The sequence below is a fragment of the Lissotriton helveticus genome, chromosome 1_1, assembly GCF_964261635.1.
Source record: "Lissotriton helveticus chromosome 1_1, aLisHel1.1, whole genome shotgun sequence".
NCBI lineage: Eukaryota > Metazoa > Chordata > Amphibia > Caudata > Salamandridae > Lissotriton > Lissotriton helveticus.
Genome location: NC_136057.1, coordinates 1,348,414,478 through 1,348,435,276, shown reverse-complemented (window position 1 = coordinate 1,348,435,276; position 20,799 = coordinate 1,348,414,478). Strand labels below are relative to the sequence as shown.

General features: G+C 43.6%; 1 protein-coding gene across 3 annotated transcripts in view; it reads right to left on the bottom strand.

The window, feature by feature from the left end:
• Positions 1-948: 948 nt before the first annotated feature.
• TEF (TEF transcription factor, PAR bZIP family member) overlaps positions 949-20,799 on the bottom strand; it is a 161,271-nt gene continuing 141,420 nt past the window's right edge. For 2 of the 3 annotated variants that reach the window (XM_078683076.1, XM_078683059.1), the window contains exons 4-5: positions 11,173-11,384; positions 949-4,340 (exon numbers count right to left, since the gene is read on the bottom strand). In XM_078683076.1, the coding sequence (XP_078539202.1) occupies positions 4,319-4,340; positions 11,173-11,384 (234 nt within the window). In that variant the 3' untranslated portion in view covers positions 949-4,318. Of the gene's footprint in view, positions 4,341-11,168; positions 11,385-20,799 lie in introns of those variants that run through there. The other variant, XM_078683067.1, reaches the window with a different exon arrangement.

Genomic DNA, 20,799 nt, shown 5'->3' with positions numbered 1-20,799 from the left:
GGAGTGGCGCAGAGGCGAGGAGCCTCGCTTGGACTTTTTAGGTTTTGGTTGGACTTGTCTTCCGACTTTGTACCACAATTACCTTAAGATGGCAAGCAGCAACGGGGTCAGGAATTATCTTGCGACTTCAAACGGGACAGGCCCGCTTCTTGTGTTCAGAGACAAAGTTTGACTTCCTGTCCCCTAATGGCCTTTTGGATGCATCAGGGATTGTCTGTCATAAGACTTCGAATCATGTTTGAGGGTCTAAGGACTAGAGACATTAGTCATGTGGGTCACTGACCAACTTCTGTATGCAGACCTTAGTTCTTCATGCCAGAAGCCATAATAAAGTCGGCATAAAGTCCTGTGGCACCACCTGCCAGGGCGCAGGAGCTATTGCACAGATTTTCCTGGATTCGGTCCGGCCTCTGGTGAACAGCGTGAAGAATCTGCGATTCGAGATAGCTAGCAAAAGTTTAGTCCACACGAAAAGTCTTTTCTTTGATTGCCAATAATTGTGTCCCCTTAACGGACAACAAACCAATTTCCGTTTTTTTTTTATTAAAGGTTGTACCACAATTGTGAGGTTTAAAAAATATAAATATATTTTTTTAAATTTACAGCTAAAGGCTAGTTCTTGAGAAAACAAAAGAAAAATGGGTTTATTATAGAAGAACAGTAGAAAGCAGTAGAGATGCACAGGTTTCAGTAAGGTGGTAAAGAGAGGGGAGCAGATTTGAGAATGGTAAAGCTAACATCAAGACAGTTATGAGGACAGCATGGGATTCGTTTTTTTGGGGGGGGGGGTGAGGAGGAGGTGGTTGGGGAACTTTGAATGCCAACTGTTCTGGGAAGCAGCAGTGTAAAAACCAGACATCACAAAGGCTCTGACATTCACAGACGCAGAGGACCCCGATTTGTCTGAACAACTAGTACTGAGGAAATAAACCACACCAAGCAAACCTGTGTGTATAAAAACAGGAACAACATTTTATTATTTTTACAGCATCTACAGAGGCCCTCCTGTGACCGTGAAACTAAAGCAACTGCTCTCTAGTTAAGCAGTGCCTCTCCAGGGCATGTGGCAAGCACGCTGGGGGAGGGGAGACAACACAACATTCCCTCGCCTCATCAACAATGCTTCACATAGCTTGAAATGTAAGTACTACAACAAAAAAGTAACTATTACTCGTTTTGTAGACTTCATTCACATAGATGACTCATTTTCGGCCTCACTGAGATACCTCTGTACATAGATGAACCTACAAACTGAAGGCAGATTGCTGGTACAGGGGCTAGGCTATCTTATCAACTGAGACAGCATAAAGAAACCTGGCGAGGCCTTCTACATCCAGCAGTGGGCCAGGAATATCCCTTTCCACTTCATCACCACACACAATCTTAGGAGAAATCCTGAGCAAGTTGTCATTTGCATATGTCTGTCACAAAGCAAAGGTATTATGGGGTCAACTGAAAATCCAAATGATTTAAAGAATACAACGGATGTCTAGATCAGGTGGGGCTTTTTTGGAGACTGGATTGTGCACCCACTTTGTTAACTAAAAAGGACGAAATGCCAATTCTGCAAAAATGGAGGCAGGTTGATTCGTTTTCAAGCAGCAATGAACTGCAACTTTTAATGACTTGAATCTTTCGCATTACAGTCATCTTTAGGGAACTGAAGATGTGTTCTGCTACTCTCCCAAGAAGAGGCAATCTTTTTCGCCCCATAACATTTTTCTAGAGACAACCTACCCTGAGTAAACTCAACAGCCAACTTGTCCTTTCATCGTTCCGTGATACTACATTGTCGGGCAACTGTTTGGGCGAATTTTTGTGGTCTCTTGTTTTCAAAGCAGCAAAGAACAATGCGATGCAGTGTGAGGTACACAAACAGTGAGAGAAAAGCACAAATAAACAGCCAAAGATCTGTAGACGAAGAACACTCGTGCTCATAGGCCAAACACACAGTAGGATCTTGCCCAGAGCAGCCCTGGCACAGGCAGCAACCCAATATGGCACCCTGGGAGAGACACACAGCTAAGCCTTGTGGTTCTTTGCTATACATATATGAGCAAGCATAACCTCCTCCCTTCTGGTAGAAGGGGTGTAACAAAAGATTGTGAAAGCTGTTCTGCTCTGCCCAGCATAATTATCTGTACAATCCTCAAAACAACCCCTTGGCTTTACCTATCTCAGTTAATGAGGTGCAAGACATTTGTAACCCCTTGGTCATCAGCTTTTCTCTTGCGGCCTGTAATGTATGGGCAAGAGATATGGAGGGGTGGTGTATCAGATCCCAAGTGCAGTGCACATGCTGGAGCTCAGAAAGTTGTAGCATTGCCTTCAAAACAGGCTACACCAAATTATTCAAAAGCCACTCCAATTTTGCCAGTTGACCAAAGGGCTGGTGGCCATTTTGACTCGTGTCCAAACCTCCGTACAAAGATTGGCCAAGTGTGGCGACAAAGCCTAGAGTTATATGCTCCAAGTACTATCATTGTACTACTTAACGACCAGACGGCCTTGTTCTCACTGGACCACGAACCAGGAGACTCCACTCAATGTTTTCTTCACACTTGGAAGTCTAAAGGATGCTACATGACAAAATCTGGGACACACAAAGCCTGACTGACTAATAAGTGAAATAGCATGCAAGGGCAATGCCTCTGAAAGGGCAGAAGGACTATTTTACGTTTGGTGTCATGTTAGTGACAACTTTACAAGCCTTTCAGAGGCACCTGGTAGCCAATTTGCTGATTTTTTACCAAGCCAGCTCACCCCTGGGAAGGGTCAGTGACTTAGCTTTAAGATAGGTCTTACTATAAGCATACTCCGGCGAAGAACAGCTCCGAGCCATGCATTTTAATAGAGCCTGATGAGATGCACCATCTTCAAGCAACCATGTAATAAGCCTTGGTCAACAACGTACCTCAATACATCCGTTATCAATGAATGCCTCACTTGATGGCATACGTCAGACAAGCTTTTGTTTGATTTTCCCTACACTTCTTATGGTCTCTCCAAAACCAGAATGAGAATGGTCTTTAATGAAGAATATTTCATAGCACCCAGTTCAAGTGCACACTTGTGGCACTGCACATGCTATGAAAGGTTAGAGGGTAGGGTTTAACAGCGCTATTTGGAAATTGCATGTTGTACTGCATGATACCACAGCTTCCATCAACCAGAACAAACCTATTACGGAGCAGAGGAATCGGGAACAGGCTCACAGAGACATGGTGAATTTGATTTCCTAATACCACACAGCCCTACTGACAAACAGGAAGTTGAAAGTGACCAAGGTGGATTCTCACCACAATAATGTGTTTCACTATCATGTCAAACATGACTGGAGAACTAGTTCATTTCAATCACAGCACCGACTGGGTCATGCACCATTTATGCTTCAGTGGCAGCTGTGTGGGAGCAACGGATAATACCCCTGGTAAGCAAGGCCATCAATATTGTTCTTAAAAAAAAATTGAACAAAAAAAATTAAAAAGAGGAGGGGTTCCATTGATTTCCTGTTATCTATGGGGAAGACCAGAAAGGTGGAAAGGGGGCAGGCTGATAATAGCCAGCAACTCAAAACCCTTATGACATTGAAGTTTATAAAGGATTTGCTCAAAAGGGAAAGCGACCACTAGTGAACAACACCGACAAAGTAGTGGCTATCAGTGGTACGACAAAATGACTGCCAGCAAAGAAAATGGATGCCGATACGGCTCTTTTACACAATGTGCATTAGTGATAACTATGGAAAACATTAGTTACTTCTCTCTGAAGGGGCCTGTTTCACTTTTCACCCATCTCTTGCAAAAGCACTGTACAATATCTGCATACCTTATTTTTTAGAGAGAAATGCTTTCAATGCCCAATTACGCTCCAGCTGACAGATCAGACAAAGACTAACTTATTCTGTCACAAACTAATTCCCTGCCACCAATAGTAAAATGAAAAACATTGACATGTTTTACCTTTCTCAGAGTAACAAAAGAATACTGAAAAAAAAAATCATTTTTTTCACACATTAGTTAAAAACTTTTCACTTAATGGAAACATTTCATGATGGAGTCCATTGATTCTCTGACGCGGTGCCCAGCTTCACACTTGATGGAAGACCATTTGCCCCCCACACATCTGTAATAAGTAACCCCTTCACTGCAAAGGTCCATGTGTGGGGAAACCGCTCTGCTGCAAGCATCTTACGGTCTTCACTGGAAACGATGGAAAGATGGTCTGGGTGGGAGGGCTGGAAGGCAGGTCTCACGTTACCAAAATCGTTTTGCCATGTGTATAAGATGGTAAAGTCTTACAGGTGGAGGGAGACCAGTCACTCGGAATCAGACAGCTCACTTTGGATAAAAGCAAAAACAGTGTAAGTCTACGAGCTGTGGGCGACAGAGAAAACACAGTTCCCACCCTTGCACGCTGCCCTTGAAAAGTGCAAGTGGCTAGGTTTTACCAACCTGGGGTACCATAAGCAAAACTGGTGGTTGAAGAGCTCTTTAAAAGATATAACCCCTGGGACCTGCACCGCCCTTGCTGATGAGCCCAAGAATTCAAAGGTGATAACAAGACCATCAGCTGATTCAGGCAAATAAAAAGAGCAGCCAGGTTTACAGTCCATCAGATTAGGATTTTCTAATACGTCCACATTTTTCTACACAACCTCCTACTCTCAACCATGGATCAGATATGTGAATTACTTTTTGAAATAATCCGGGACTCTGTCCTGGCACGTTAGTATTCACTCCAGTTTGTCTCTGGCCCTACCATTAAAGGATTCTGCACATCTCCATAGCTGTAAAAATAGTTTATGGATCTTTGCCTCCAGATCTCCGCATAGGTTTTTTTTGCACGTTTCTCTGGAGCCATTTGTTTAATTTGGTGACATTAAGCCGGTGTGTGCTTGACTTATCTGGAACTCTGACAACCCAGATAAAGATCTTAAAAATCATCTTTCTGCCAAAACTGAGACTGACCCCCATGCTGGTCAGTATTCCAAATGCATACTATGGTTATTATCTCAAAATTCCACGGTAGATAAAAAGGCTTTACGATCTCATTAGCTCCTTTAAAACCCAGGCTGATCCCGTCAATCAAGTTTGACACTACAGCCTGCTTCTCTTTAGCGACATAAATGTGGTTTCTTTTGTACACTCATCAACATTTGGCTTTCCATGCACAGAACGGATCTGGACATCTGTCAGCATGTCACATGACAAAACCGATAACAAACTGACATAGAAGTATCTACGGCTAAATAAAGGGTCTACCATATGCAAAGCACCCCCTAAAATGTTAACCTTCTAAAATCCGGCCATGCTCACTTCCCACCCTTAGAGGGATTGGACTCATCTATTCTAACTCCAGTCAAATAACATTTTGGGATAAATGCTCGATTATGGGGTTAGGGGCATGTCTTTGTGCTTTCAGCCTATGTTCTCACATACTACCTTGTAAGGAAAAATAGGACAAAATCTGTAGTGCTATAAATCTCTTTCCCCCTTTTTAGGCGTCCAATCCTGGGAGATACAAAGATGGTAAAAAAGCTCAGCAGTTCTCTTCTACGTATACAATAGGTTCAGCAGTTCCCTTACCACTGCTCAGAACAAAGTAGCTCGGCACTGCTACCACACTGGAAAAAACAGGGCCCAAAAAGCAGTGGTCAATACATGAAAATGCAACTTCTGTTTCCCGCAACCAATCTTGTTGGATTGCTTTTCCATACTGCACCATAAGAACAGCTCAGACAGTTTTGCAGAGGTTCCGGAACTCCTGAGAGGGAGAAAACGAGAGAGAGGAGAGAGGGAAAGCAAGAAAGAGGAGAGAGGGAGAAAGCGAGAGAGAGAGGGAGAAAGCAAAAGCGAGAGAAAGCAAGAGAGAGACAGAGGAGAGAGAAAACGAGGAGAGAGAGAGCAGAGAGAAAGACAGCGCAGAGAGTGAGAGAGAAACTTTTCAAGTGTCTGTTTCCGCTCTATGGGAGATGCAGATGTTTCCAAAGTCTTCAAAGGGAAGATCTGCAGGCAGCCCCCTTCGATTACGTTAAGAGAGGCTTTCTTTGCAGTTTTCTCCATTATGTACTTGAAGTGCCCCTCAAAAAGACAGACGAGATCTACTTGGCTGATGCTCCAGGTCAGATGTCAGATACATGGGTCTGCATCGCACTCCCTTGTTGGTTATTTTAGATTTCCCAACACAGCAAGCAGTATTATCAGTGAAAGGTAAGAGGCTGCGACGCTATGACCAAAACAAGATGTTGTAATGCAAGCACTTCGAACCACGAACATGCACTGAAAGTCTTTTTGACTGGTTGTGCATCCCGCCAAGAGTGGTTTAACCTGTGACCGATGCATTTTCACATTTTGTCTACTTTAGCCACATCTAGTTGTGGTGCTGTCTGATGCTCAGAGCTATTCTTCTACCAGCATGTTCAGTGCTTTAGTTCTCAACATTTAGGGTACGCCAGCAGGCTGACACGGCCTATAATTAAATGATGTGTTTGGAAATTTTGGACAGAACGTACCTCTGGTAGGGCTAATTTCTCGATAACTGACTGCAGTCTGTCGCTGCTTCCTGTTCTTTAAATACTTGCATAGCTGTAAGTGCCTTTAATGGCTGCTGTTAATTTGGCAACCAGGAATGAATGCTGCACTCTGTCCTCGATGAAGTAGCTTCAATGTTGGTTTGGAATGCCCTCAGGGTGTCTAGAGAGCTTTCTTACCAAAAATCTGTTTACGGTTGCATTCATTTTAGATGAACATGCCCCAACCAAACATTTCAGACTGGAGTTCCAAGGGATGGGGTTTTTGATGCATGAACCCACAGCTTTCGGAAACCTATATAACCTAGTTATTGACAACAGAGGGCCAGCTTTTTTTTTTTTTTTTTTTTTTTAAACAGGGAGGCTCTGGAAGGGTACTTTTCTTACATTAAAAAAAAAAGATTCCTACCCTCTGTAGAGTGAATCTTTATATTTTTCATACTACAGGCAAAACCATCACTGTGGCATTTATTAAACTGTGATACACACACATCACTTGCTAAAGGATTTTATGCAGTTTGGTAGCACGGTAAATTACAGATCCTAGCACGAATCTCAATTATGTTACGTTATGTTAATAGACTACACACCTGCTTGAAGCCAGAACATGTAAGACATGATTAATTTTTTTTAACAGTCTAAGATGCCATCTACCCCACTAGAACTTTCAATGCAGTTTCCTTCTAAATGTGGCTTCTTTCTTGCTAATGACTGGAAAGCAAATTAGTTCCATCTGGTTGAAGCGCACTCAGACATCTTACCACCTACAAGTTGCAAAATGGCTTCCTTCTAGCCTAACCATGCAAGATGGCTTTCTCCTATTTAGTACTTAGAAGAGGGCTTCCTTTCTTAGGTCTCGCCTAGCGCAGCCCGCATGCGCTGCTCTAGGAGAGAGCCTCTTGGAACCACTTCAGACTTCCAAGAGACTTGTCGGTGAGGGTCGGACTCCCACACATGCCATTGGCCTTTGCGTGTGGCTTTCAAAAATGAAAGCACACAAATGGCCAAAGGCGAGGGTATGTCCCACCTTTTCTGAAAACGTTCACTTCCATGGCCTATGGGTCTCAGGAGCGAGCAGAGCGAGCAGCGGTGCGCAGTGTGCCAGCTGCATTCCAGGATCGCTTTACTAATCAAACCAGCGCGGTCACTTTTCCCCACCCTCTTTTCCTTCTCTCTGATTCACTGTTTAATTCCTATCTGCGCACACCCACCCTTATTGTGTTTGCTGTAAAACGCAAACTATTCTATACTATTGAAAAACCAGTGCCGTTTGCATAAATGTGTTTTTTTTTCCCTTTGAATGACTAGATTCTGGAAACTAGCATGAGGCAGATGACAGTAAAACAAACGGGCCAGAAAGGCGTGTTGCGGTTTTTGTGGAAGAGAGGGGGAGATCTTGAGTCAATTTTCTCAGAAATCTCCTGATCAGCACACTCGCCGATAGCCACAGGTCGGGGAACACGCTTTCTCAAGCCCAATCTTGACTAAGCAGACGAGCGGTGCAGAGTTTCAAATGTTCTATAAAAACATACACACTACCCACAGCATTGCCTCATCGTGGTGTCTGCACGCTGTCCCAAATAGCGTCGGGCACTAACTGCGCAGCGTTGGGGGTTAGACAGTTGTTTGCCCACGGTAAGTTTTTCAATCCACTGGACGCCAGCCCACATCATGACTCGTGTCTTTGTCACCCACATCGGAGGGGTTTTGTTGACAGAGCACAATCTGTGAACCACCCGAATCACAAACATGCTGGTACCGCGGAGGCACCGGTGAGAAGATGACTAACTCTACTAGCAGACAGACATCCATCATAGTCAGCCATGGGAGGGGGTGGTCCAGCAGAATAGAATTTTCAAAGGAGGCGAACGAAAATAAATGTGACTTGTCCACATCGCTTTGTTGCATTGTGCGCTAGCTTTGGAAACAGAAAACACAATGCGTTTGGATTGGGTGAGCAATGCCTCTCATCACAAATTCCTATCGTGATGAGAGGAATTCGCAACCAGCGACCGCGCTTGTTAACTTTAGGCTGCATGGTAATTTCATCAGCTGTGGGATTTTTTCCTAACTGCACGCCATTCCTTTCTTGTAGTCCAACAAGTGTCTCGAAGACTGCCCTTTTATGCGTAACGCCTTTTCTGTTCACTCTTGGTTTTACTTCTGAATGGTTCTTTGCATCGTTCCCACCCGCACCCCCTTCCTCTTCGCCTTAGTGTCCCAGCACCCCTGCTGTTTCCCAAAGAAGAGGTACATAAGTGAAAGGGAAGGGGAGGGTTTTTTCCACAGAACAGACTGTCCAGGGACAGGGCTCGTTCTCTTCTGCGAGCACTGCAGGAGTGCTGGCTGGACGCCCACCCTCGGGCCCCTGTTTTCCTAATTTCACGCCATTTCTTTCTTGTAGTCTGACAAGTGTCTCGAAAGTGAGAGATTTTAAAACAATAATCGGAGCTTTCTACTATTTAGCTATTCTCGACACGTTAATAAAACTGCCTACAAAACTTGTTTATTATAGCTTTTCAACATGCTACACAGCAGCCATACTGCGCTACAATATAGATTATAGACTTTGGCAAAGCCAACAGCTCTGGTTAAACACTTCTCGGGCCCAAACGGCGAGATCTATTGGCTATGCCAATGCTTGGTATTACTACGTGAAAGATGGCTTCCTTCTTTCAATATGGAGGTCATTATTTCTAAAACTCACATGGTGCTTAATCGTTTTCAGAAAACCTGCCATATTGGCAACAAGGATTCATGAACATTCATCTATGGCCTAAATTATCACAACCTAATAATTCAGGTATTTGGTCAGATCAATGTTTGGGGGCCCAAACAGACATTTTTAGGTGAAATCCCATGCCTCAACACTTAATTTCCGCACCTTTTTGACATATTAGTTTGTTCCAAGTGTGCAAGCCCTGTAAGGAACTGATTCTGCTTCAGCAATTGCTACCAGTTCTCTAATGTCAGGACCTTCTGATAAGACCCTACTTCAAATGAAGTCTTAGGGTACATTTGCTGCAGTTTCCAAAAAGCAGCAAGATGGCTCCAGAGGGTACGCTGTTCAGTATCACGATGCCGTAAAGGTTTGCACAGAATGTAATCTAATGAAAGGGATGTGATCTCTAATGTATTTTGGAGATCCTCTTTTAACACAGGGGACCATTCAAACTTGTTATTGCTGAAGACAGCCGCTCCTACTGTATGAAAAACAATGAGTATACAGTGTGTGTCTAAGAGCTGGCTGGGTTCAGCAGTGTCTGTGCAGTTCTACTTATTACAAACACTGCACACCCGCCAGGAATAGTTTCTGTAGGTACGGTGCAACTACTAATCCCAATCTTAGTCTACCTTGGGTCTCTGTAGGTAAGGTTTCACCTTCTCAAAGTCACATGTGGAAGCTGCTTCCAGTATACTCTAGCTTCTCAGATAAGGAATCTTTTTTGGAATCTAGCACTTTAAATCCTCTCTCTAAATTCTTTTTTGGAAGGGACACAGATTAAGATTTCAAACTCTCCTACTGTAGGTCACCACCGAAACAGTGTGAAATCGTTTTACATCTTCACTTGCAGGCTGCAAAGATGCAAGACGTTAAACGGCCTGCTGTTTAGGATGTTCCAGTACACTGGTATTTTTAAGATTTGCAGTCCATTTGCTAGATTTGATACTATATAAATAGCTGTGTAAAACATTGCATTTTTTAATGTTTCATGAATCACTCTGTATTGTGAGAGCCACAGCTTCTCCCTATCGGCTTATATTGACACCAGGCAACTGGGGTTCAAGCTGTTTTATGTCTAGAAGACCATATATTATTCCTCCTCAAACAAGGCTCTTCTAACTGCAGGAACCGAGTTTTAGACTGCAACAACATACCCATAAGACAATGTCAAAAACAAACTAAATCTGAAGGAGATAAAGATTAGGGACATAGAGGTGTACTACTCAGACGACGAGACTTAAAAAACTTAGCATATCTTTCATTCATATGGTTTATGCAGATCCGAGTTCGCATTCCTGTCCTAGACTATGCTGCACCCCAATTTTCAAATTAAACCGAATAGAATAGAGAATTATGGTATTTTAAATGCAGCACACTGCAAGCATATTCAATCACAAATGCCTCATGAAATTAAGCAAGTACTTTAAAAGTAGCAGGCATTTTTTTTTATTTTTTTTTTTAAAGAGAACCCCGCCAAAAAGAAATAGCCAGGTTCTGCAAGATACGAATCAAAACACCTGACCACCAGTGACATAGTTTAGAGTTACGTGCTGAAATATTGGGAGGCACACAACCTCAAACATGCAACCTGGTGGGCTAGCCTCTAATCTCCATTTACAAGTCTATTAGGCCATACACCAGTAAAAGGGGGCTGTAGTAGAAGAAGCATATACGCCCAATCCAGAGAGCCTACAAGAGAACTCCCATTGCACAGGGGTTCACACCAACCCCCCTGAAACTTGATGAGCTAACCCATGGCTTCCATGTTCTAGCCATTGGAGTGCAGACACACCAGGTATCTTAGTTGGTCTTGCAAGATGGGGATCTAACAGGAACCAGACTTCTGTGCGTTTGCTTGGGACCCCCTTCCACCCCCTTGGCCAGAGAAGGAGGGCGAGAGAAGGAGAAAGCTTACAGCAGGCCATATCGGCTTTCGTATTTGCAGAGGATGCTCTTGCACTTCCCCATCTCCTTGCGCAGTTCAGCCACTTCAGTGCGCAGAGCTGTGTTCTCCTTTTCCAGGAAGGCTGCCCGCACAGTGATCTGGTTCTCCTTCAACCGCCGGGCATCCCTCGATCGCTTTGCTGCAACGTTGTTCTTCTTCCTCCGTGACCAATACTTTTCGTCCTGCGGTAGAGAAAGAAAAGAAAGAAAAAGGACTTGCTTAAAAGCCAACTTCGTGGGATTACACAATTCAGTCCAGACAGCTAAAGAAAAAGCAACCCGTCTACAAATATCCGGCATGCAGGGAGCGCTCTATGCACAAGGTATTAAAGGGTTTTGAAAAATACTGCACTCAGAAGAACCTTATAATCAACACCACTAAGACAAAGTACAATTATGTTCAAAATTTACAATCAGCTGCTTGACAAGGTCGGTGCATAGGAGTACTTGGAAATACCACTTGATGGAAAGTTGGTGGCCCAAGCAGAAAATTATGAGCGAGGCTACCTTATGAGCGAGGGTAGCCTGTTGCAACACTCCAATGCAGTGCTTTGCTTCAACAGAAGATTGATGAAGCTAGCATTGGAGACTAAGCAAGCTAAAGCACAAGCAGCTGCGCTTTATGGGGCAGAGTTCTGGGGTTGTAACAATGTAAAGGGTCACCAGAAAATCAATTGTTGCGTCGCTTGTTGCATTTTGGCCAAAGGACCACAATGGCAGCCCTAAGACACAAGCTAGGCATTCACAGTATTTCAGCAGTTGCAGGACTAAAACCACATCTGTTTTTCCATCGAATAAGGAAAAAAACAAATCTCAATCTTCCTCAAGCCTGTCGCAGCAACTCTCAAAAGTTGCCTAGGCTTAATTATATTGCAGGGCTCTTAATCAGCATAGGAAGCCAGGAGTTTTGGACAAATCCGGAAAACATGGCGCATTCAACCACCGAGGAAATAAAGAAAAAATATTGGGCATGGAGGCATAAATAGCAGGGAGGCAAGTTGTTCACTCGGCTTTAGGGAATTAGACCATTGCCTGGCTATGAGGAATACCTGGACTGCCTTTTGTGGCAATAAAGAGGGCCCTATTCATAATGTTTAGACTAGGCTGTCTCCCGGTGAAGACCTACAAAAGGGACTTGTCCAATGAAAATGTGGCACTACCTGTAATTGTATGAAAGCCGGCAAGGAAAGACTTCAGCACTTTGTGTTATTATGCATTTTTACCCCAGCCGCAAAGACAATAACGCTTTGTTAGCTTTAAAAAAAAATGCAACATAAGACACCTTAACACCACCATTAACTTATGCCTTTGCACTGACAATCAATCTATTTTTAGTTCAGTAGTATCCTATATTTATGCTGCTTGGAAAGTTATACGCCCATTGGCTAATGAGTACAATAAACTTGCCAGCAGACAAAGGCGATTCCTATCCATTTTATCCGGTTTATAAACTGCATAGTTGATTGATAACATGGTTTCACCTCCACCATAAATTTTAATTGTGACTGTATGCTACGGATTTTAATTTAGATAGTTGTTGATACTTGCCTTTGCACTTTAGGACTACCAGGTGAAGTGAAACGAGATACAACAGACTCGAAGTACCCCTATTCGACATCTGGTAGACTTATACTGCAAAGAGAATTTTGATGCCCAATTGTTTAAAATTTTTATCACCCTTTTACATTGTATGACTGGTTTATTTACTATGCTTCTAAACGTCAAACGTATGGACGGAAATAGGCCAATGAAGGATTAAAAAAAAAAAGTTTCCTTTCATTGCAGCTAAGAGCTGCATTATCCACGAGTTGCGCCCCCCATATCATTTATTTATTTATTTATTTTTCACATTTCTAAAGCGCACTGTTACCCGGAGGTGTCCTGGCGCTAAATGATCATGATGAATGGCTCTCGACGATGTAAGAGATAACCTCCTATGAGCAGGCCATATATAATCTACAGGATAAGATCGAGACCTTCCTCCTCACCTGGCCGGTATTCCTCCGGAACGAAGCCCAGTAGCCCTTTAGAGCTACCCTGCCCCCCAAAAAGGGTGACCAGATATTATAATCACACTGACCTTGGGATCCCATCTGGCAGGATCCGTGAGGGTGCATGCCTACTTCCCCACTTTACTCTCCCACTAACACCTTTGCCACATCTTTCTTTTTTGACTCATCTCATTCCTCTCTTCCCCTTTCTCTCCCCTTTTCCTGGGGCGTGTGGATGAGAGTATGGAGTCCCTGTCCGCTTTTCTTTATTCGTTTTTTTGTCATGATCATTCTGTGTACAGATATGGACCCTTGATATGGCCCTGCTTGGGTTTTCAGGGCCCCCTGCCTCTTGGGAACACCCCATGCTATGCACCTAGCACTCGGATTCATCTTGCTCTTTGTTTTTTCGTACAGTATTACTATTTCATGCATGGTACCTTTGGTTCCCCATTCTTCCTTCCCCTATACACTGTTCTGATCTTCCAATAAAGGATTGTGAAACAAACAAAAAAAGTTTCTTAGACTGTCAGTTAAATGTGGAGTACCTGCAGGAGGTTTGCTTCATATCGCTATGCGGGTTGGCCATGTAGAAATCACAGCAACAGCTGTTCAGTTGGAATGTTCCAGCATTGAAGATTCAAATGCTATGTACCCTTCTGACATCTAGTGGTTGCTTTGGAATATGGCAACTTGTTTTTCTTCAGTCTTCCTTTTGATTCCAAATGAGCACAGACTGACGCATGATCATGTTTCCCCCAAACACACAGTGCACTAGGACACAGACTCTACCTCCTTGTCTTTTGCTGTCACCCGGTTCAGACCTTTGCACATTACAAAATCGTTTTTACCCTAATCGTTGTGAAAACGGAACCCTGAGTGAATTTTCTATTTCGCATAGTTACAACTCTAACCACTAGTATATATAGTAGTTCTTTGTATTTAATATCACTATTTTGTGATTCCGAGCTTTCCCGTTTGTATCTCCTTCCTGAGTGACTCTACAACGTATACATTTCCTTTTCTGCTATCCGTATCTCTTTCCATGTGGTACTCTTCAACTTGCGGACTCCCTCCGTCCTCGCTGACCCTTGCCTTTCGTGGATCCTGTCTTTTTCTGGATCGTTAATTTACCCTGGTATTGAATGTGTTATATTTCTGTAATTAATGCGATGTTCTTTTGCCGTTTGTTCCCCTCCCTGCCGACCCGCCTCCTAACCCCCTGTCCCTTGTTGCCCTTTGACTAGCACTCCTTCTCCACTTGTTGTGGAAAGATCCAATATTCTTACTCTGGAGTCTCAGTGACCCCTCAGAGAGTCCACAGCATCAAGGGAACCATGCACAGCTGAGGCATAGTACGCGTCCCTTACCAAAGCACTCCCTCTCCCCCTGTTGGGGAAGGATCCAGTAGGTAGGTCTTGGAGTCTCAGAGACCCCTCTGAGAGAATCAACTGTGTAAAGGAAGCCTCACGCAGCGGAGATGTGGGAATGATACCACTTCACCTTGGATCACAGATTACCGGACCTTGGACGAGGTTTTTACCCGTTTACCGGTTTGTGCCCCCTTCACCCTCCCCCCTTTCATGCTCTCTCTCTCTCTCTCTCTCACTCTCACCCTCCCCTACCGCTTTCCCTTTTTCATTCTACTTCCTCTGCCCCTATCTACCCTCCCCTTGCCTGCTATGCCGCCTAGCCCCCTGTCCCTTGTGCCCTTTAACTAAGTACTCCTTCTCCCCTTGTTGGGGAAAGATCCAATTACTTATACTCTGGAGTCTTAGTGATCCCTCTGAGAAAGTTCACAGCGCCAAGGGAGCCACTCACAGTTGAGGCATGGTATGGTGCCCCTTGCTAAAGCACTCCCTATCTCCCCCCTTTTTTTAGGGAAGGATCCAGTAGGTAGGCCTTGAAGTTTCAGAGACCCCTCTGAGAGAGTCAATTGTGAAAAGAGAGCCTCTCGCAACGGAGTTGGGGGAATTATACCACTTCCCCTGGAATCACAGCTTACCGGACTTTGGACGCAGCTATTACTCCTCTACCGGTTTGTGCCCTAGTCACCCTACTCCTCTTTGTTCATGCTGCGTCTCTGCCCCTCCCCCTCCTCCATTCGCTGTCTACTTCCGCTGCTCCTACCCCCTCTCCAATGAATCTTTCCCCTTGCCTGCTTTTTCCCTTAGCGATACAAAAGGGGATGATGGACGGAGCGTTTGAGCAAATCAAACACTCACCCCCAGTCAACTGATCTGGGTGTAATCCATCACCATTCTTTAGCCCACTCAGCCACCCCATTTCAGACATGGCTATATGCAAATCAGTCTGACCCTGTGCCTCATGGGAACACTCCAGCCCGAACTGCCAAGCCATGTCTTCCATGGACCGGAAACAAGCATCCTGGGACCGGTTTCGGATTCATAATCCTCATCAGCCAGGCTATCTCGAATCCAGTGGCCAAGTGAGCAAGGGACTCACGTCTGAGCATACCCTGCCACACTTAGGGCGACCAAAGCGATACAAAAGGGGATGATGGACGGAGCGTTTGAGCAAATCAAACACTCACCCCCAGTCAACTGATCTGGGTTTAATCCATCACCATACTTTAGTTCACTCAGCCACCCCATTTCAGGCATGGCCATATGCAAATCAGTCTGATCCCTTAGGCATATTGTCCTTGTTGCTTGTCTCGACCCAACATGTAACTATGTAGCTATGCTCTAATAACTGTGTAACCTTTGTAACAATGTAACCTGTAACTATGGTCTGATACTCAAGCAAAGCGCTCTGATACCTCTGGGTCTAGCCAGCGCTATATAAAACCTTTCAAATAAAAAATAATTAAACAACGACCAAGTTAAAGTTTATACCCAAAATGAACCTACACATTTGAGCAGCTGAAAAGTCAATTCATGAATCTTTCTACCCAACATTGAGACATACATGTCATATTTGGCAAATCTAACTCCTCTGTGGATGTGGAGATGGAGGACCCAAGAAACGACAAAGGGAACTTTGGAAGCTTGACCTTATGTTACAGAATTGTGCAGTTCCTGTGAGGTTAGAAGAACATATCCTATTGAAAAGGAAGGAAGCAACAATTTCTGCTCAATACCAGAGAGGACCTTGGGAATGAAGTAAAGGGTTGAGCAAAGGTTAATATACTTCACAGTTGTCAGAGGCTGGGAACATCTGAACTCTGTGCTGTGAACAAGTAATGGGAACTAAAGAGGTAGTCTTTCAAGAGTCAGATGGGAAGTCACACTAGGGAGTAGCTTCAAAAGATGATTGAAACTATAGGTAAATCCCAAACAGACCAACCACAAGGAAGAACGTGTACCAGACCATCAAAGTGTTACCCGAGTGCTCCATGAGTAAAGACTTATCGGAAATGTTCCTGTGAGTCCCAAAGTAGGTTAAAGCTGTGTGAAGAATTCTACCATTCCACTTCTGATAAAAAGGAATTCATTGTTAGAAATATGGCATTGACTACAGGAACTTGGATAGGGTTTGCCAAATTTTGTAGACCCCAAATAGGTGAACAGGACGCAGAAGAACTTAATAAGAATCCTTCAAGATGGGCAGTGTCTTAATTTACCACTGGTGGGGAAAACACCAATTTCTCCTAATGTGGGACTTGTGAAGAGCTGAAGTATTTTTTCAGGACCTGGCCCAGCAGTTAAACTATGAGAGCAATATCAGATTAGAATAACGCATTATTAAGCATTGTCCCTGTTTCAATTTGTATTTATGTACACACTTCCAGCACTGAATAATGGACAATGACAATCTGTACTGATTCGTTTCCCTTTGAAAACTTGTAATAAACAAGTTTACCAAAAAAAAGAATCCTTCCTGATAGCATGTGGCTTTGTGACTGTACTTTAAGTAAATTATTATTTAAAAATAAATGTTTGTTAATTTTTCCGGTGACCATCATCTTCCAATACTAGTTTGTAGCTCTCCAGCAAACACTCATTACTTTTAGACACAAAAGAGTGGCATGTTCCCTATATTCATCATACAAGGATAATGCAGAGACAAGGCATCTGCCATCATGGTTGGCCTAGTCTAATCTAGATAGCAGTCAATGAGATCTAGTTTGCCCTTGTTGTCTACCTTGGGGTATGCATTTCTTGAATTAGGTTAATTACACTCCTTTCTTTCAAACCCCCATGTGATACTCCAATGTATCAATGCTTAGGTTTACAAATGTTCTTATTGAATTTCAGTTTTTATGTCCTGTTCTAAACAATCACTTTTTCTTACCCTTCCCTCTGTCACCCAATGCCCCTATCTTAGACGTTCTGTGGATTTTATTAGCTCCTTCAATCCCGGTATTTCTTACGCTGCAACTGCTTCGGAAGCAAAGCTCCTCTCAGTGTTTGGTGCCCATGTCACACAGGCAGGAAAATGTAATACATTTGTTATTTTCATACTGTTTAAAGTCTTCAAAGATATGTAGAACTCTTAGTCTCTTGTGGTATGAAGGCTCCTTGAATCATGTGCACGTAGTCCAGTAGCATTTCCCATGGGTTCTTAAACTTTTTCTCCCTCCCCTGGGTAGTCTTAACCATTTTATCCATACCTAATAAACAACACAGCCCTCCCCTCCACTTCCTAATTGCATATTTTTGGTTTGTTGGATTTCTTCACAATCACATTATGGGATGTTTGATCGCCAATAATGTGAAATGAGAGCACAGGTTATATTTCTTCAGAGGGACTCCCCAGCAATACGACCTGTAGACATTCTGCAATGTGGAATTTCGTCAACAGCTACATTACTTGAACTATCCTTTCCTATAAAGGGCAAGACAATCATATTTGTGTTGGGTTGACCTGGTCTTCGCTTCCCCTCCAGCAAGTAGAACCTCCCGGATAGTCTATCTGTCCCAGTATTGGCTGTGTAGAATGCCATCTGTAGAGGATTTTTAGAAGAGTTTCTCCACTCCCCACCGTCCACATGACCAGCTGTATTATTTGCTCTTAGGAGTACATTGTCCCATTTATTTGTATCTAATGATATACCCAGTTCCTTTTCCTGGAGTTTATGGAACTTCAACGTCCCTTTATGTGCTATAGTAGTTAGAAATCAGTACATAAATGGGAGACTATGTGCACCTTGCTGTCATGTCCTAGGAGGAATTTCTCGAAGGGAGCAAGTGCTATAGTTACCTCTTTTTATCTGTGCCTGCTGGGCCCAATGATGGACCTGTAGATAGACAGACATGCACAAAAAAGAAGCAGAGAACTCTGGGTAGTTCTCAAGTTTAGGTGGAGAGCAGCTCCTGTTTAGAGCACCCTCAACACCAGCGACACTATATTTGCTCACCTCAAATGTCTGCTTTTCTATCAAAATCTTTAAGCATAGGATTAACAGTGCCATCCACACCGAGCTAGAAAGGGACAAAGTATTTTGCCATTTCTACAGCAAAGTTTTTAAGCATAGGATTAGCACAGTGCAGCTTTCTTCACTTCTTTTAGGCCCTGTTTCCGGTCCATTCTGACTGCACATGTCATTTTTTATGTCCTAAACAACTGCTCCATGAACGTTTTCTTGGCTGCTTCATCATGCTCCTGGCCTTAATAAGCAGTCTCCCACTCATTTCTATCAGGCTGTTTAGCGGTTCACGTGTTTTCCAATCTTTTGAACCATCCCTGCTGGAGAATCTTTGATGTTCTCTCTTGTTTCTCCCAGTATCCATGTTGTGAGTTTTAGGCATTTTTCACTTATGGCCTCTGCTTTGACTGCACTTGGTGGTAGGGGTAAAACTGTAATTTTCTGGCTCTTTGGAATATCATCACCAATTTGACAGGAATCCTCAATTGTATTGCCTGTTCTTGTGGGTCTAAGGGTATGTTACTTTGTGTACTGAGTTTTTAGCCCTTTAATAATAAAACCATCTGTGTTAAGGCACACGTATTGTTTAGTTTATGTTGAGAGACTAGGTGAAGTTATTAATTTATAATACATGAAGACTTTATTCAGGTGGAAAGCTCTTTTGCCAGTTGCTTTCACTCCCTGCAGATCCAGTGATTAACCCAATTCATCCCTCTTGCTTGATCTTTCCAGTGAGTAAATCCTCAGGGTATTACAACACTTTCATCTCCCCGACCCCCCTTGGCGGTTCTCCTCCTCACTTTGCTTCCTACATTATATGGGCTACTGGCCATCCCCTGTCCCGAAGTGGTCGAATTTCTAAGTTTTGTCTGTCAAATCTCCGTTTACAATGGAGCGTCACTCCTCATCTCCTCTGCTGGGTGGAAGCTTCTCACTACTGGTCTGTAATTGCTACTGCTGTCTCCACCGCATCTGCAGACTTGACTGCTGGACAATCATCTGCTGCTGGCAGCCAACCATGGGGCCTTGTCTGCAAGCTGGGTCGACATTCCAGCAGGTTTCTAAAAGACTCGTTATCGGGCCAGCCCGCTTGCTCCGCCTCCACCACCAACCACCTGCTTACTTACTACCACCTCTTGGGATGGAGTCCTCCTGGTGCTGCAACTGCTGGTGCTATCAGGGCCAACGCTGCCACTCAGCACTCCGGGTCTGCAGTGTTCCTTCTCACCCTAACATCCCCCAGGTTGTTTTTCCAACTCTATGGGTTTGTTGACGGTTTAGGGACACTCTGCTACCAGGAAGGGGGCACCTGGGGAAAGGTTCTGTCCCCCCCGCACTCCCCAGCCAAAGTAGAGATGGCAGATTACACTCCCAGCGCCACCTTGGGTCAGGCTCCACCTTCTTGAGTCAATGTTAAATGCTATAAATGTTCATGGGTGTCTGTCATCAATGTCTCTAGCAAGCTCTACAAGCAATGTATCCTTGGTCTCATCCGGGTCAAGGCCAGCTGTGATCTCAGAGAGATGCATTCTTGGTATAAGGTACAGAAATAACGAGGCAGAAGAACGGACGCACGACTTACTAGAGCACATCCAGTTCTGGAAGAGTGGGTACCAATATACGGGAGAAAACAGCAGACCGCATTATCCCTCGTTGAAAAGGAAGCCTAAATAAAATAAAAGCGTATTCCTGGACCCGATATAGAGAAGGTCTTATGCCTGAACCACATAAGAAAAAAAGAAATAAAGAAAAGGCAGAAAAGCTTATCAGCTTGATACATGTACATAACTGAAAGATTTCCCAACTATTTTGAAAGCCACCGGCGTGGAATAGAAAAGATAGGAGATCAATCCCAGGGTGTGATTTCTTCCCGCACATCCTGTAAAAAGAAGGAGACCCAATATTTGTAAACGGTGACCCCAAGAACTGTCTTGTCCTGAAGAAGGTGTTTTGGTATCCAGGGTTTTAACACCGAAATGCGTTGACGCGCTGGTTGAATACAGAATCCAAGTAGAGCCCAGGGAACAACCGATACTCATAAATTATTGATACTGTAGCTCCCACGAAAATAGATCGAAGGCTGTTTGGATCAAGTGAATGCGTAGCAAGAACATTGCAAGCTACTAATAGAGGGGGGAATGTTTTGATTAACTAATGTACTGTGACTATTGAATGAATAGGTTTTTCTTTGTATTTAATTTATTCATCTGTATTTGATGTGATATTGTGAATATTTGTTTCTTATGCCATGTATTGTAAACTCAAAATGTTTTAA